The 18,728-nt window shown below is 43.9% G+C and overlaps 1 protein-coding gene across 3 annotated transcripts in view; it reads left to right on the top strand.

Moving 5' to 3' along the window:
- The first annotated feature begins 1,868 nt into the window (after positions 1 to 1,868).
- The window catches only part of MSRA (methionine sulfoxide reductase A), a 366,455-nt gene continuing 349,595 nt past the window's right edge, over positions 1,869 to 18,728 (top strand). For all 3 annotated transcript variants that reach the window (XM_025394753.1, XM_025394751.1, XM_025394752.1), the window contains exon 1: positions 1,869 to 3,439. In XM_025394753.1, the coding sequence (XP_025250538.1) occupies positions 3,298 to 3,439 (142 nt within the window). In that variant the 5' untranslated portion in view covers positions 1,869 to 3,297. The remainder of the gene's footprint in view (positions 3,440 to 18,728) is intronic.

The following is an 18,728-nucleotide window of genomic DNA, read 5'->3' as shown; positions in this document are numbered from 1 at the left end:
GACAAGCAATAGAGATCATATTAAGGGCACTGCCTTCCTAACCATGCCTGCTGCTTTTGCTGGCTGCAAGTGTGTAGCCATTAAGTTAGTAGGTACAGGAGATATGAGAGAGTCTCGTAAATAAAGATGAAGAGTAGTTAGGCATAAGAAATATGACTAATTGAGATCTGTATCTGTGGTTATTTGTAAAAGGAACCATACAAGGAACAACTCGATAAGAAATCCCTTCAGTATCTTTTAAAAATTGGATTGACAAAGAAGCTATTAAGCCTAGCTTGCCAATGCCTGTGTCTATCTGACCCTACTCAAGCAACCCACAGTCCCTCAAAGTGCACCAGTAAGAAACTGGATATAAAAAGATGTGTAGCCTGTCACTGAGCACACTCTTCAGCATGCCCTTCAGATGGAACCATGGATCATGGGTAAGAACCTCCCAGTGGGTAAAGACTGCAGATGCAACTAAAGATCTTCAGATGCAACAAACAAGAGTTCCTCCTGGAAAACAGAACTGGCGTCTAACCAAGAATTTACTTCACTACCTTTGCAGTCTAATCTCTCTTCACATTTGCTTAGACAAAGAACTACTATTTTGTCCTCACTCTTCTTCCAAATTAGTTTTCGTGCCCTACTTCACCACTGCATACTGGCTGTGTGGGGAAGGGAATGGGTAATAAATAACAATTTACTCTGTAGCTCATTGGACCATGAGGAGTTATATCAGACTTGTACGGGACTGTTACATCTTTAGATCATGGATGCTGAGCTGGATGCGGTAACTGCTTAGAACTTTGGGTTTTCTCTCTTCAAACAGGGTGTGTTCTATGTGTCACAAGGGTATCCATGGGTATTTGAGAGGCCAGAGGAGTAACTGTCACACAGTTGTCCAAAGAACATTCTTGTTTTATTATTAGAACTGCCAAATATCCAAATATTAGTTGGATCTATAGTCACTGTGCAAGAAAATCTCATCCCCCACCTTCCCAAGTTAGATGTGGCTGTCAGATCAACAGCAACATTAGATTCTCATCAGAGGACAAACCCTATCGTGAACTGTGCATGTGAGGGATCTAGGCTGCACACACCTTATGAGAAGCTAACTAATGCCTGATGATCTGAGGTGGAACAGTTTCACCCCCAAACCATCCCCCATCTCCTCGTCCCCATCTGTGGAAAAACTGTCTTTCACGAAACTCGTCCCCGGTGCCAAAAAGGTTGGGGACTGCTGGATGAGGTGGAATGTCTGAAGAAAAGAAGTTCTAGTGGAGAAAAAGGCATCACTGAAGGCAAAAATGTTCGATTCTTTCCTCAAAAAACCAAAGAAACTCAATGTAACTTTGCTTGCAGCTATTCTGCTAAATGAAAAACACTTCTTTTTGAAATAAGATGTATCTGCTCTTTAAAAATGCTTATTCTTTTATAAAAGTAGCAGCCATTGGAACACTTGAGAATGCCGTTAACAATACAGAACCCTTAAAAAAGTTTAAAGACAATGAAAATCAGTAGAATCCCACTATACTGAACTACAAAAAAATTGTATTTTTTTCCAGTTGTTCAGTGGGTGCGCAACTGGGAGTGCATGCATTTTCATACATACTACATATATACACACACACTGCATTTGTTTTACTTTTTCATTTAACATCAAAATTGTATCAGGTTTTTTTTGTTTTTGTTTTTGTTTTGAGACAGGGTCTTGCTCTGTTGCCCGGCCTGGAGCACAGTGGTGTGATCATAGCTCACCGCAGCCTCTACCTCTCTGGCTCCAGCGTTCCTCCTGCTGCAGCCTCCCAAGTAGTTGGGACCACAGGTGTGCGCTACCACACCACCATTTCCAGCTACTTAAAAACGGTTTTTTTTTTGGTAAAGATGGTGTCTCGAACTCCTGGCCTCCAGCAATCCTCCTGCCTCAGCCTCCCAAAGTGTTGGGATTACAGGCATGAGCCATCATGCCAAATAAGTATTTCTTCACACTAAACATTCTTCAGCTCTTACTTGCAGAGTATTTCTAGCATGTGAAACTGCATACCATCAACCACAAAACACAGAAAAATCAGTATGTATCAAAAAGAAGTAACTGAAAAACACAAAATATTGTCTTTGACAGAATAACTATTTTTTTCAGACCGTTAACTGTGACCAGGCCTTCGCAAGCCTAGAAGGGACTCCTGGGGGTGTGTTCATGAAAGGCCTGTGGAATCCACTTGGTATAGCCTCATAGCAGTAACAAACAGTTTAGGGATGATTTTGCCCAGGGGAAATACAAATTACAAAATCAAAGCTAGAACCTTTTTAGTGTATGCCTGGCAACACACTACATTCTACACTTAGCACTGCTAAGCCTCCTGCCCTCCTTACAGTCCAGACCACATGAAAACAAAGTGGTAACTAATAACTAAATCCATGCAGGAAGCTGGGTGAAAGCTTCCTTTCTGTGGGTGCTAACCTTAAGTTCCTTCCCTTATCTGAGACGACCTGCCCATTTTGCCAGAACACATGTTAAACCAAAATCTCACACAGATTAACTCCCAAGTCACTCACCTGGCTCCAACCACTTTACATTTAGTTTGAGAATTAGTCATAGGAACAAACAAAAACGATTTGAGAAACAAGAACAATACAACACCAGCATTAAGTCCGCCTACACTGCCTTAATGGTGCTTTTGGTGCCTTGCTCCCGCATTTCGGCCCCTGCAAAATGGGCTTAAATATATCTGTAAATACCTAACTTAATATTGAATTCATCGTCCCTATTCCGCGCACTTTGAGAACTGTGCTTAGTTTTCACTTTGGACGAATAGGAACCCTTCTGATGACCGTCATGACAATGTCTCCAATAAAAACGGACAGTCTAGCTGGCTGCAAGGCAGGTCCTCTTCTGTCTTACTGGGCACTGCTGAACTGCGAGGTCGGGGCGACACGGCAGGAACTTTAAAATCAAACCCCATCCCCAAGGGCTCGGCGCTGTTTTTTGGCCTCTACCGCTTCACGTACTTGGTGCGACAGGAGTGCACTAGTTCTCTGCCCGAGAACTTCGTCCCGAGAGGAGAACCTCTGGAACTCGCCGGGCCACACCCCCCGTCCGGGGAAGGAACACGCCCCCGGTGACAGCCTGTACGGTCCCGGCCTTGGGCAACCTCGATTACGGGCGGCCGCCAACTCCACAGAAGCGCCCAGCGCCCGCCCGCGCCCCTGCCGCCCCCCAGTTCCGGCCGCGGACCCAACTCTCTGCAGTTCCGGCGGCGGCTCCGCAGCCGGTAGGGCCGTCCCCCGCGACCGCCCCTCGGCTGGCGCCCTCCCATGCTCTCGGCCACCCGGAGGGCTTGCCAGCTCCTCCTCCTCCACAGCCTCTTTCCCGTCCCGAGGATGGGCAACTCGGCCTCGAGCATCGTCAGCCCCCAGGAGGCCTTGCCGGGCCGGAAGGAACAGACCCCTGTAGCGGGTAAGCACGGGCCACACCGAGGGCGCGGGCGGCGCTGCTGCGCATGCGCGCCTGTGCCCGGCAGCAGCGCGCCCTCCGTTGCCCGGAAGGAAGCCGCGGGCTGGCCTCTGGAGGGTCGCGGGGCGGGGGTCTGCGCAGGCGCGAAGGGGTGCCGGCCGTGGCCGGGGCGACGCTGGGGTCCACTGACGCCCATTTGTCTTTGTTTGGCTTTTCATCTTCTGGAGCTAAATTGGGCACTTTTAAGGAGCCTAGTGCGTCGGTCTCACTTACCCACAGTGCATACCGTGGCGGCCCCAAGTTTTGGGCAGGAGATGTGCCGCTGAGGTCTGCCTTTGCTCGCGGGCGCCCGCGGCGCTGTGCCGGCACCCTCCTTTCTTGTCTCGTCTGCGCCGGCCGCCGGAACCCAGGGCACTTGCAGCGGGGCTGGTGCGAGTGTTGTCCCGGGAAACGCCGGAATGAGACAAGACAATGAAAACCTTAAGTGTGGAACTGCGTCTTAGGCCAGGGTTCCGGCTGCAAGAGTCACCCGTGGTGCCCCCTCGGGCCCTAGGTTGGCCCGGCTGTCGGCAGGGGCCAGGGGCTGCCGTGTGCTGGGTCGGCTTAAAGTGATGCTTCTCAAACTTGGAAAACTTTCTAGTCGTTCTCACACCAGTACTTTGGGAAAATACAGTAAGGGTGAAATACTAGAAAAATGTTCACGTGCTTCGATGCCATGTAATGGTAAACTGCTATAAAAGTTATCAAAATCTTTCGCAGTACGAGAGCCACACTTTAGTATTACCTTAGTGCAGCGCGTCTCAAAGTGCCCGCACCTGCTGCTGCAGCAGCAGAAGCAGCAGCAGCAGCAGCAGCAGCAGCACCTGGGGTGGCCTTGCCCCATTACTGAATTGGAGACCCTGGGGGTGGAGCCCAACAAGCTCTAAAACAAGCCCTCCAGGTGATTCTAATGTACCCTGAAGCTTGTAAACCACTGCCTTAGAGCTGTTGGATGATTAAGTGATGTTTAATCTTCTACACGTGGCTCAATGCCAGAGAAATTCAGCATTTAAAACATTTCCTAGGAAGTTTCTTTTTTCCTTCAAGAATTGTTGAGGATAGAAGGAGGTCATATTGAGAGTTTGTCATCTCATAGAATAATCGGTATGAGATTAGAAAAGGTAGAGGTTTTTTTGGATTAGAGGCAGTTTAGAAATTGTGTGACTGGCTTGTTAATCGAATTAGCAGTTTCTGTTTCCTGGTTTCCCCATCATTTCACCTCTGACTCAGCAGTAAAAGTTTATTTTTGATGCAAATGTAGAGATTGGGTTTTGAAACAAATCTAGTAAACATCTATAATTATATATATAAAATATAACCAGATTATCTAAACCTTATAAATATATCTTAAAAATTTTTCATTCTTTTACAGGCAGGTATTTATAAGTGCATGTTGAAAGGCAATACGTTTCAAATGTGAAACTTCCTCAGCTTGCGCTATACTTCCCGTTCACACGCTACCGTATCTTTGCTATGCCTCCCATACACCAAAAAAACCAAATCATCAAAAAACTCTTGTTCAGATTTCCAAACTGGTTCAAGGTCAAGATGGACCAACATTTACTTTGACTTTATCTTAACCAAAGCCTTCCCAATCAGTTTCCCAATATGTAAATGACATTTTTGGTAAAAGATTAGCAAACATTTCAGAAATGAGGCAACAGTTTTTTTCATATCCTTATCATAACTTTTAACTGCAAAACCTCAGGACCTGGTTCCTTTCCAGGCTCCGCTGTCTTCATATAGCTGTGAGTGTTTTTGGTACACCGACACATCTCTGTATCTGGGCCAGTAAACTTTTTTTTTTTTGGTGTAGGGCCAAGCCTACAGTGCATATGTCCTTATTGTTCATCTGTTGTAACTTTTTCCACAAAAAGTGTTTGAAATTTAGATTGTGGACGTTCCAGTCTCCACTCCTGAGCCTTGACAGGTTGCTGAAAGCCCTGACTGGACCCAGAAATGGGCAGTGTTATCTCTTCAGTGGGTTTCAGTGGCTGTAAACTTGAAACTTAAGGATTTAGTATTGTTCTGAATTCACCTCCACTGCAACTTGCATCGTGTTTAACAACTCCTCCCTTGTCCACATTGCCTCCATCTATGTCTGTTGTTATTTGTACCCTGACTCTCAAAAGTTGCGTGACAAAAGCATCACCTTTTGACTTCAGAAGTCCTGTTTCTTTAGTGCCTTTAGATCAGCCTAGTGTCAGGTGTGTACCATTACCAAATACTTGTGGTGTTAAGGATTACCATCTTAGCATTCATCCTACCATTTTTATATTCTTAAGGACAATTCCACCCTTTTACAAACTGTGGCCAAGTTTTCCACCTTGCGAGAAGGAGTCAAACCTTCAAACTTTTTCAATGTTTAATTTATCCCAGGCTACCTAAAATGGATCAAAACATGAACAGGCCTACCTGGGTGAGTGGTGAAAACTGAACCTGCCCTGGACTGCCTCATTTGCAGCCTTCTCTGTTCAGGTTAGGGGGCGCCTGGGCAGCGCTGGCTGGCTGGTAGGGCACACGGCAATGTGTGTGCCCTATATGTGGAGATGGTCTCATTCTGCTTCAGTGCCTGACCACCAAGCAATACTCTTGAGAACTTGGGACTGAGGGACAAGGGGAATTCATTCTTGTTGAACTGTATTGGTATTGTTCAAAATAGGCTGCAGGTAGAAGGCTCATAATTAAAACCTCAGAGTACCTTCCATTTTGTTAAGATGTGGGTTCCTTACAGTCAGAACTGATCTTATTTCCGGTGAATTATTATAATTATTGTAAAAGTCCAATATAGTTTGATTCTGTGTCCTCACCTAAATCTCATTTCGAGTTATAATTCCCACGTGTTGGAGGAGGGGCCTGGTGGGAGATGATTGAAACATGGGGAGTGGACTTTCCCCTTGCTGTTCTCGTGAAAGTGAATGAGTTCTCACGAGATCTGATTATTTAAACGTGTGTAGCTTCCCCCTTTGCACTCTCTCTCTTTCTCCTGCTGCCCTGTGTGAAGATGTGCCAGCTTCCCCTTCTGCCATGATTGTAAGTTTCCTGAGACCCCCCTGGCCATGCTTTCTGTACAGCCTGTGAAACTGTGAGCCAATTAAACCTCTTTTCTTTGTAAGTAACCCTGTCTCAGATAGTTCTTTATGGCAGTGTGAGAATGGACTAACACAAAGCCCAACTTTTATGTAGAACTTGTTTTTGCATATTGGAAACATTACTAATCTGTGTTTGGGAATGAATCTTACCTTCTTATAGAGTATCAGTGGGATTAGGTGTTTGGGATTTGGAGCTATTGTTTAAAATGACTTTGACAAGTTCGATTCTATCTTGGCTTTCTTTTGTTTACATTCTTAGTGTTCATTGTATTTTTTTGGTACAGTGCTTTTTTGGGCACTAACAGATGTTAAAAACAGATGTAGAGCACCAACAGAAGGTATCCTCTTTTAAGAACTTTAAATAGAAAAAAACAGTAGAACAATGTATTAATCCAAAAGGTGGCTCTTTGAAAAAAAATTGAACTACACCAATAACATTTATAAACAATGAGCTAGTCTCAAGAAAAAGAAGAAAGTACAAATATACAAAATAAGACTTGAGGAGATCGTAAAAACGGATAATTTGAAGAATAATAGGAGACTACCTGAACTCTTTGAAAATAAATTTTAAAACTTTGATGAAAGTGATAATTTTTAGGAAAATATAATTAATCCTGATTGACCCCAGAACAGGTAGAAAATTTAAGGTTGATTTTATAGAAAAAATAAAGCTATTAAAGAGTTACCTCCTCCCAAAGCATTATGTCCAGTTTCACCGATAGTATCTACCGAATATTTAAAGAGCAGATATTCCAGAGTAGGAATAAATGGCTATTTCCTTAACATGATAATGCATCTATTTCAACCCAAAAGCCCACTTTAGGCTTAGTGAAGAAACATTGAAATTTCCACTGTTGTTCAGGCCAAGACGAGGAGTGAGCACAGCCTAGTACCTTTTACCAGGTGTGCACTGTTAGCAGACTTTTTGGTGTTATTAGTTTTAATCCCGCCTTTAAAAATAAATCCTACCTTTTTTGTATTAAGGAAACTTCCACCTTTTTATTAAGTGTGATCTAGTCATTGATTTATACTTTGTAAGAAGGTAAGATTCAAACCTTTAAACTTTTTATTGTTTTATTTCTCCCAGGTTACCTAAATTGGGTTATAACATGAACTGGCCTACTTTGAGTGATTGGTTATTATTTTACATTGTAGGTACAGCCAATGTGGTCAGACAAAGCAATTCAAGAAGTACAAAAAAGGAAAAAAGATCAGAAGTTCTTAAATACATAAGGGAATGTAGCATTTGATAAAGGTGGTATCTCAAGTCAGTGGGGCAAAGGGGAAATATTCAATAAATGATGTTGGGACAACTGGGTAGCCATATGGAAAAAAAGGGTTGGATCTCTACACTGTAAGCCAGGATAAATTTTAATGTTTGATGGAATAAATTCCAGATACATAATAGCTCACACTTGTTAAGTGTCTTATCTACCAGGCACTGTAGTAATTTACTAATTACATTTAATCCTCACAGTGACCCAAAGAAGTAGTAACTATTGTCACCACTTATGGATGTGGAAACTGAGACCCATAGATGTCAGGCAGTTTAAACAACGTACATTGCTAATAAGTAGTGGAGCTGGGGTATGAACCTAGTCAGTTTGGCTATAGAGTTTCTGGCCTTAACTCCTATACTCTTTTTGCATTTAGATAATTGTAAAAAATGAAACAAAGTATGAGAATAGAATGTTTTTATAATCCGGGTGTGAGGAAAGCCATGACCTCACCATGACTTGAAAATCAGAAAACGTAAAAGACTGATAAATTAGATCATATCATAGTAAAATCTTCTGCATGGCAAAAATCACCATGAGCAAAGCCAAAAGACAAGCTATGGTAAGTAGTTGCAATTCATATCATAGATGAAGGACCAATCTTTTTAGTTATATAAGAAGCTTCTAGAAATAAGAAAAACACCAACATCTATTAAAAAGGTAGACATTAGGTTATGAACAGACCGTTTACAGAAAAGTACAATTGACTCTTAAGCATATAAAAAGATGCTCAGCTTCACTTATGAGAATGCAAATACCATTTTCATTTTTCAGATTGGCAAAAATCCAGAACTTTGACGATGCACTGTGTTGGTAAATTTTTAAGGAAAAAGACACTCTTATACATTGCTGGCAAGAGTATAAAATTGGCTCAACTCTTATGGAAGGCAGTTTGGTTGTATCTATGAAATTTAAATGCATATACCTTTTGACCCAGGAATTCAATTTCTGGGAATTTATCTTCTAAACGTAACTTCCATGCATGCCAAATGATGACTGTACCAGGTTATTCACTGCAGCTTTGTTTGCAATAGCACAGGACTGGAAACAACCCAGATGCCTATCAATAGTGGCTAGTTAAATAAATTATGTTTCATTGTCACAATGGATATGCAGCTGTGAAAAAGAATGTGGAACATCTGTATGAATGGGTGTGGAGGGATTGCCAAGATGTAGCGTTAAGTGAAAAAAGCAAGGTCTGAACAGTGTATATATAGAGTATTCTAATTTTTCTGTGAACAGAAGGGAAAATAGTATGTATAGAGAAACTTTGAAAGGATAGCTAAGAAATTAATAGTTGGGTAGGGGGCTGTGTAATGAGATGAGAATCGATGGAAGCATAGACTTTTTACTTAATGCTTCTTTTGTAACTTGCTTCTTGTAATGTGACTGCATTTGTGAATTAAATAACTCCACTTGGAAGATGATCTGTCTTGCTGTTTTTAGTGTAATTGACCACCTTTCTGTCATCTTTTGTCATACTTATTTCAAGTTTTTTTTTTTTTTCAATTTTGCTCTCTTTTTCTTGTCAAGTACATCTTTTTTCTCCAACTTGCTTTTGTAATCAAAATCTACATTTTGGCGTGATTTAAAAATTTAATTTAGAGAGTGAAATCGGAATAAGTTAATCCAAGTCATTTTACATTTCATAAATATTCATTTATATTGAAGCATCAATTGTGGTGGCATCATTTATACAAAGAACAGATCTTTGGGGACAAATTCCTTCCACTATTATGTAGAAAGCATTATGTGTATTTCTTTTATTGTGAGTCCTTTTATTGTACATTGATTTTTAAAAGAAAATGATAGAAAACAGTTTTCCTTTTAGAAAAGTTTTCCCCAATGTGTGATTAATTTCTAAATTGTAGGATGCAGAACTGTTATTTCCCTTCTTTGCATCCTGCCCAGAGCTCTTTGATTTTACAACCTGTTCCAGAACGTTTTGTGTTTCCCTGAAGTCCCTGGGATGAGGCTATTCAGTACCTCCCACAATGTGATCCTTACCTACTTTCCCAGTCTTTTTCTCCACTGTGTCCCCATAGAACCCCATCTCCTGCCTAATGTGTTTTACTGTTCTGCCTCTGTATTGCTCATACGACCATACCCATAGTGTGGATTGCACACTCGGATCTTTTTACTTATTCATTCATTAAATGTCTATTAAAGGCCTGCTTAGGAAAGACCTGTGTTGTCCATATATCCTTATCATCAAGGAAGCATCCTTGAAATTTTCCCCGCCCTAATTCCATTTCTTCTGGAAATCCATCCCTTTTCTCTCCAACCTAAGTGATCCCTTTCTTATCTACTGGACAAATAGCTATGTACTACTTTATGAATCCTTTCTATGGCATCTTGCATTGCTAATTAGATGTTTTATTGCACAGAACTTGCACAATCTGTCTCACCTCCCCACGTGGTGAGCTCACAGCACTTCCCCAAGATGCTGCCCACACCAGGCAGTCAATAGTGGTTTATGGACATTGGGAAGAATATAGTTAATGCCTGAGAACAAAGACCAGAAATGTGGTCTTTTCGTGTGACCATGATGATACAGAGAAGTTAACAGAGCTGCCCTGTTGTCCATGGGGCATGTTCTGAGTTCTTCCAGTAGTGGTGATGGAATTTTGCTGATTTCTCTGAACTTTTCCCTGAGTTATTTTTGTGACTTTGGCCAGGGTGAAGGGTGGGGAACCCCTCATCTTTAAATCTCTGAGTGGAGACTTGTTAGGCATCTGCAGCAGTGCTGGGGAAAAGGTCATCAAGCTCAGTGCAGTCCACGTGGGGCCTTGGCCTGTGACCCTCAGGCTCAGGAGTCACTGTGAGCCCCTGCCTTGGGTGGCGGAGGGAGGAGAGGAGGACAGCTGACCCAAGGAGTGGGAGGCTGGTTGGGTGAGGAGACATCAGCCTGGGGCGTGGGTCTCATGAGTGTGAGTGGCTGCCAGGCCCTCAGCAGGGACCAGAGTGGAGGCCTCTTTGCTAAGCTTGGTGTGGCTCCTGTATGGGTCCCGGCAGCCTGCCTGCCTGCCATTAATCACCCCTTACTCCTTGGCAGATGGCCAGGCCCCTTCCCATGCAGCAGCAGCTGGCTGGCCCTGCCCTCCTGTGCTAGCTGATATCCCCAACCCTCTGGGGATGTACGGAAGACTGAATTCTGCAAGAGATGCTTTCAGGGTGTTAGTGCATGATGAATGAAAGTTGTGGATCTTCTGCATGCTGCTCTTATCTTTCTCACATGATAAACTCCAAGTTTGAGAGCATCACAATATTCATCGATATGTGTAGCACTACACAGTGAACTGAGGGCAGGAATTGACTTATTCTTTGTCCTGGAACACAGTAAGCTGATGATAAATACTTGTTGGAAGACTGTAGCATATAACCTGTTGAGTTCTTTGGGAGGCCAGGGTTCCTCTGAGCGGTATCATGCCAACAGACACACGCATGTTATGTATTATGGCACGTAATCGGTAAGTCCATAAGTGTTTGAGTAATGGGGAGGAGCACAGTGCATTGAAGGATACAGGAAGCGTCCAGGTTTGGGGGCTCAGGCCTGCCATTAGTGGTTATGTTATTGGTTTTTCCTACCACATCAGAAAACTTTATTTGCTAGATGGAATTTCTGCAGCCAAATGAAAATGTATGTGATAGGAGTGGATCGTGTTAGCTAAGTCAGATTTCTAATGAGGCCCTGAGTTGTCATCAGGTAGCAGTTTCACCATTTCCACTGGTGTCTGTCTCCTTACCACATTTTAAGCTAAAAGAGGTAAGAGGTCAGGAGGGTAAGAGTCTGGCCATGGCTTTGCTTTCTTCTCTTGCTTCCAACTACCCTTGTCTGAAATCTACATTTCACCTTGGGAAAGTTCTGCCTTTCTGTTTCCAAATACTTATGAGATGCTGTAACCCTGAACTCAGATCTAAAACCAGACTTACCATTTGCTTCCAAAAGATTGACTGACTGCATATTTTAATTTCCCAACCTCTCTCAATGGCACTGCTCTCCTCTCAAATCCCAGAAGCCGCAGTCAGGGTCATCTTTGAGCCTTACCTCTGCATTTGAGTTGTCCTTCCTCCCGTGAGTCCTGATGACTTCTTTCCTTCATTGGTCTCTGATCTGTCTTCACTCTCCCCTGCCTGAGCTGTTCAGAGCATTATCAACGTCTACCTAAAATTTGAATTTCATTCTCTCACTGCTTAGGGAACAGCAGCGACTCTGACCTGTCCAATGACACTCTTCAGTGCTGGACACTTTCTGTAATTTGCTGCTGGCCTCAGTGTTCCAGATCTCCACTTCCACCCTGAGGCTGGCTCCTGCTCTGAGCTCCTTCCTCCCAGGTTGCTGTGGTCTGAATGCATAGCCCCTACTGAATTCATGTTAGAATCCTCACCTGCCGGGTGATGGGATTAGGAAGTGGGGACTTTGGGAGGTGAATAGTCATGAGGGTGGAACCTGCATGAATGGGATTAGTGCCCTTATAAAAGAGACCCCAGAGAACTAGCTAGTCTCTTCGGCCATGTGAGGACACTGTGAGAAGGCACTGTCCGTGAACCAGAATTTGGGCTCTCACCAGACACCGAACCTGCCAGCGCTTTGATCTTGGACTTCCAGTCTCCAGTGCTGTGAGAAAGAAGTTTCTATTGTTGATAAGCTGCCAGGTTATGATAAATTGTTACAGCAGCCTGACGGACTGAGACACAGGATGTTTTCTGTTTTTCTTGCAGCCTTGTCTAAAACATCTTGGGACTTTCAAGGCTAAATTTGGCTTCTTCCACTTCTCTGCCGCCCTTTGGGGCTGTTTCAGCTTAGATTGCTCTTAGAGTTGGAGCTGGAACTAGAGCTTTGGGGCTCTGTTTTGTGCTTTCATTTCAGTGTCTCTCCTTGGGGAGATGGAGGTAGAATCCCTTTGGTGCTTGGTGATAGTCATTTTCCCCCCTATGTTTTCTGAACTCCTAGCCTGGTTATAGAAGCTGCTGGCATGATCAGAGTTCTCAGATTCCAGCTGCTTTCTCCTGAATATCCTATCAAAATGCTCTCCCCATTCAGTGAGATACTCAATGACTTTGACTCATAATGCCAAATGCTTGATTTTTTCCTTCACCAGAGATCTGCGTGTCCTCTGGGTCAGCTGGTACCTCTTCTGTAAGCTGGGCCTCTTATGAAAGGGGACATAGACTATTGCCCAATGTTTAAAAAAAAAAAAAAAGGTATGGTTACTTGTGTTTCTGTAGGAATTTTGTATCCTTTCTTGGAAGTGCATCTAGAGTGTTTCTCAGCAGGGTATATTTCTGATCCACTAACTTGTTGAACAAGTGTATTAAATTTGCATCCTAATACAGCAAAGGCTAGTAGTAATGAAACTGGAAGAAATGTGACAATATATTTAGATGATTATATTATAATTACATTAAAGTATAAAATTTAGGAACATCGAATGTCTTCCCAGAGCATGTTTATAAAATGAATTCTTTCGAAGATGTTACCATAGGAAAGTAATATTAGTGTTGAATTTTCCTTTAAAAAGTTCTCATATTTTACCTTTGATTTAAAAAAATTTTTGCCATTAGGTATTTTATACTTTGCGTAGGTCAAAAGTCATGTGCAAAATTAAAAAGCATTGTTCAGATGAGGCCACAAATTATTCTTTGGCCTGCTGAAAATATCTGATATTTTAACAGATTGTACCCAAAAGAGAAGAGTCATGAAAATGAAATACTTTGAGGGAATTCATAACTTTCCAGCTGGGGAAAATGAGACCTGAAGTAAAAAATTTTGAATGCACTGTTGTTAGCAGATGAAAAGAAAACCGCGTAAGAATTTGTAGAATGGAATAGCCGGCTGCCACAGAGCCCCCGAGAAAGCATTGCATTGCTGAGAACTCCAATGCCTTACCTCTTTCGGAGAGGCAGTTTATAAAGAGCCACCTCATCTACCAGTGAGCCCTCTACAGGGACTTCTGCTGGTCCCTGGGGTGTCTGGCTTACCATTCAGCATTCCTTGCACCCTGAGATGTGTGCATCAGCATGAAGGAGTTCTCAGAGCCCCAGGGTGTCTGAGTGGTCCTGATAACAGGACGCTCAGGCAGTCTGTCCCTGACCAGCCAACCCATTTGACCCTCCTTGCTTAGGAATTGCTAGCATTTATTTTCTTTACTACTCATTTGGTATGCAGTCATATTATTTGAAGACTTCATATATTGTCTTTTTATCGTTTAAGTTTATAATGGTGATTAATGTATTTCTGTTTTCTCTATAATGGCATTGCAAATTTAATGAGAGCTTATTTACTTATGTGGATCCCTTCCACACCTACGCATGTCTGTTACATGATAACCATTAAATGAACTAAAGAATGATTGAGCTTATGCTCTGTGGTATTGTATTTGGAAGCTGTGTGTTCAATAAAACTCTTTTAGTATAATTCAGGCCAATAGGCATTAATATTAATGAATCTCAATAAAAGGAAGCTATGTTTTTACCTTCTAGCACAAACCATTCATCTTCAGAAATTTGGTTACGATTGTGTGTGTGCATGTCCAGTGGCTGACTTTCCAAGCAGTTATTAGAAGAGATCTGAGTTTTTAAGCTTCTGCATTACGATTCGTGTTCAATATTTATGGAAGAGAAGTCTTTCTACAATTATGTAAAAATATTGGTGAGTGAAGGAAATGGCTCCCAGTATGACAGAAGAAAATATCCTAGAGAGATCCACAGTTATCTGCAGTTTCCCCAAGGTTGTGTTTACATAAAAAAGACATTGTTTTATGTTCTAGCATCAAGAGATGATTTTATGATCTAACAGGTTCCACGAAGAACTCTCGTAAGGTGGTTCTCAGTCCCGGCATAACTGCTTCGGAGATCCCAGAGCAATATTAGTCTCTGTATTTATTGGTTTTGCTACATTCTGTTAGCATCATTCATATTTTTCTCCCAAGGGTACCACTTTCCTCTCTTTTCCTAATACCAAGATATGGAAACTCATTTATGCCGTGGAGTGTGATGCTGGGAAATGAAGGCTTGCTTATTACCTCTCTCCACAGGACCTTTCGTGACCATACGTCGATGTCTGCCGCCTCAGTATAAATAGGCACATTCAGAAATGTGTTCTCTAGTGAAGGACATGTTGGCTTGGTGGAAAGCTCAGGGACTTCGCGTTTGGACTGTGAGTCGGAGCTGCACGTCATGTGCTTACTGGCTGTGTGACCTTGGATAAATTTGCCTCAGTTTTCTCATTTGTAAAACAGACAGTGGCTATTTCTGGGAATAGATGAGATAATAGGGAAAGAGCCTAGAATGGTACCTGGCTCCTGCCAGATGCACAGAATGTTTGTTTTGCAGTGTGATGGGTCCAGTAGGGACACTTAGGGGACAGTGTACTGTCATGCTGTTGCCCTGTTTTGTAAGAGTGACTGATGGCTACGTGACATCACCACACTTCCTGCAAGAGCTGCGGTGTATGGCAGGCAGCTAAGCTGTAGGCGCACACGGCCTTTAGCTCCACCTGAGCTCCAGCCTTCCTTTTTGGAGGACTGGCCTCTGGGTCCACCTGTGAAGCAGGAAGGTTGATTATTACTTAAACCCACAGTCCTGTAACCTCCTGGGAAAAGATTCTCTCAGAATGACTCTTGATGGTCAACATGGGTATGCATTTGTGCAGCTTCCATTCCCATCGCTTCCTGCAGGCAGCGTTGTTCCTGATTGCCCCAGTCTAGTTTATCACAAGGGAATTGCTTTGCGGGGCAGTGAGCTCGCTTTTGGCAGAAGAAAGAGTCAAACAGAGGCTGGGAGGTTCCCTTATACACAGTGGTGGCTGGCTCTGGAGTGCCTCCCAGCTCTGGGTTCTACTTTCCTAGTCTCCTGCCTTTCCGCAAGTGTCTCCACCCAGCTCCGACAGAGTGGGTAGCATCAGGAGAAGGGAGGGCAGGGATGGGTGTTGTGGGATCTCAACATTTAAGAGCAGACGATGGGGGGCGAGGGAAGAGCATACACTGGGGCCGGGTAGGGGGAGGGAGAACCGTAGAAGAAGAAAAGCTAATGCCTACTGGGCTTCATCCGTAGGTGATGCGTTGATGGGTAAATGTGTGTCGTGGTTTGCTGCACCTATGCAATAAACCTGCACATTCTGTACATGTACGTCAGAACTTAAAAAAAGAGCAGAGGACAAGGAGCCTCCAAGTTCATGTGGAAAAAGTAGTTAGAAAAGCAAAGAGTACTCAGGAAACCAAGAGAAATGAGAACATCAGGAAGAAATGGATGGTCGACCACAGTCATTGCATTTGGCAACCAAAAGCTTTTGCCAGCAGTGATGGGCGAAGACAGGGAGGGCAGGAGCCAGGCACCACGGCCAGGGGGGAAGCGTGGAGACCTGCAGATCCTGGCTTCTCTTTCAACAGCTTGGCTGGAAATAAGGTAGCAGGTTCAAAAGGGGTAGGGTTTTTAAAGGTGGGAGAGACTCAAAAATGTGTGTATTCTAAAGGGGGAAGATAGGGGAAGATGTTGAAGAAAATCTAAATTTTGTACTACTGTTTGTCATTTTATACACGACTTCTTTTTGACTACCTGTCTCCTTTTTTTTTTTTTTTTTTTTTTTTTTGTGGAAACAGGGTCTCACCATGTTGCCCAAGCTCGTCTTCAGCTGCTGAGATCAAGTGATCCTCCCTCCTCAGTCTCCCTGAGTGCTGGGATTACAGCCATGAGCCACCTGCATTGGCCCCTTTTGTTTTTTTATTCATAGTTATTTTTCTGCTCTTTCTCTTCTCAGCCTCCCTCACTCCTCCCTCCTTCGCTTGCTTTCTGAGGCTTCTGAGAACTCATCTATTAATGAGTTTATTAATAGATAAACTCCTCCGTCCTTCTGGAGGCCCTCAGTGCCGCGTGGAATCTGGACCTAGCGACTTCTTATTGTCCATTTAGGAGACTCTTGGTGTCCATTGGTCCAATTGACTCATCCCCGGCCGTGTGTTAGCCCTCTATAATTCTCTACGTTGTTGCTACAGCATTTATATGTGTCAAGATGTATCTCACAGCGTCTTATTCACCCTAATATTAGTGACAATATTCACTAATATTTTCACTTCTGTGCTTAATTCCTTGAAGGTTTTGGGATTTAAGCCCAACCAATTTCTGTGGAGAGCAGTAGCATAGGAAATTAAACACACAAAATAAAAGTTTGGTTTAGAACTGCTATAAAGCCAAATTGGGAAAACATAGTCACTGTTTTCCAGTAAGTACACAGTAACGGGTGTTTTGGATGGGGAGAGGTGAGTACTGTAAAGATGTCTCTACAATTTTGAAATTTCCTTTTCTGCTCGCTCTTTCCCTTCTCTTCCTCCTCCTTACCCTCCTCCTCCTTCCCTCCTCCTCCTTCCCTCCTCAGCCAGTTTGCTATCCAGTGTAATACCCATGGTGGAGACCAGGATGGAAGCTGAAACGTGAGAGGTGTGTGTGGACGGTTGGTGTGGGCGTATGTTCACATTCATAGGTGGAGCCTGGTGTGATGGAGGTGGGTCCTGTAGGCTCACTGGGGACCCTCGGCCCAGCCCCCTTCACATGGCTCCTGTGGTGCTGGACTGGCCACTGAGACTGCCCTCAGGCACCAGTGACCCCTGGGGTGGGTCATCTGACCCTGTCTGGACAGCATCTCCTTCCTGCAGCTTGTGTGCTTGTTTTCCAGAGATGGGAGCTGTAAACTGTGAAGCTCTAGGGCTGGCCATGGTGCTGCACCCTGGAGAAGACCTGCTTCCAGCAGGAGAGGTTGAGGCCCATGGGAGGAGGCAGAAATGGTAGCTGGTCCCGCTGCCTCCAGGCTCCTGAGCTCTCACCACGCTCCTGCCCTTCCCGTGGCTTCACTCTTCAGCATTGCCTTGGATTCTTTGACCAAAAACAACCAGTCCATCGCCCTGTTTCTCTTTACCTCTCTTTCCTGAAGCCACTCCAAGTTGGAATTTTTTCACCTGCAAGTAATTGAACATAGATGTCTTTCTTATCCTTAACAAGGTTAGTCTCAAATGGAAAATAAATGAGGATCACATTTGGAGCCAGTGGTCCGTTGCTAGCTTTTCACACGAGCCACGCGTAGAAGCTGTGCTAGCGCCGCAGGCATGCTGGACGTTCGTGTTGTTCCAGTGTTCACTGCCGTGTCCTGAGACTCTGCCACTGGCAGGATCCTACCTGTGAGGTTCTGGGGACTGCTTCCCCATCCCGCAGAGTTTAGCGTTGCCCCCAGGCTCACAGGTTTCAAGAACCAGGTGAGAGATAGCACCTGGCTCGGCATATGATCTGGTACTTTAAAAAAATTTTTTTAGGCAGGGTCTCACTCTGTGGCCCAGGCTGGAGTGCAGTGGCACGATCTTGGCTCACTGTAGCCTCAATCTCCTGGGCTTAGGTGATCCTCCCATCTCAGCCTCCCAAGTAGCTGGGACTAACAGGCATGTGCCACCATGCCTGGCTAAGTATTTTTTGTAGAGACAGGGTCTCGCAATGTTGCCCAGGCTTGTCTCGAACTCATGGGCTCAAGCAGTCTGTCTGCCTAGGCCTCCCAAAGTGCTGGGCTTACAGGTGTGAGCCACCACATTCGACCATGTTCGTTCTAGAAAAATGAAGCTCTTTAATTACAGGAACATCACAGCTTACTGCCTTTCTCACTAGCAGCCATGACGTGAGCTCCTGGTAGAAATGAGTAGCTCCCTTACGAAACCTGACTGTTCTTAAGTGTCACATCATGAAGCTTTGGATCTCCTTCCTTCCCCGCAGTGTCCCTCCCTGCACAATTTAAGGAAAACCTTTCTTAGTCCTTCATATTTGGTGCTTGGGTGCTAAGCTTTACAGGGCTCTTGGCTATCCAGCCATGCCCATGAGCCACAAAGTGTTTTCCCCTCAGCTGGGCTT

The sequence above is a fragment of the Theropithecus gelada genome, chromosome 8 (genome assembly GCF_003255815.1).
Source record: "Theropithecus gelada isolate Dixy chromosome 8, Tgel_1.0, whole genome shotgun sequence".
NCBI lineage: Eukaryota > Metazoa > Chordata > Mammalia > Primates > Cercopithecidae > Theropithecus > Theropithecus gelada.
This window is presented reverse-complemented; position numbering and strand designations above follow the sequence as displayed.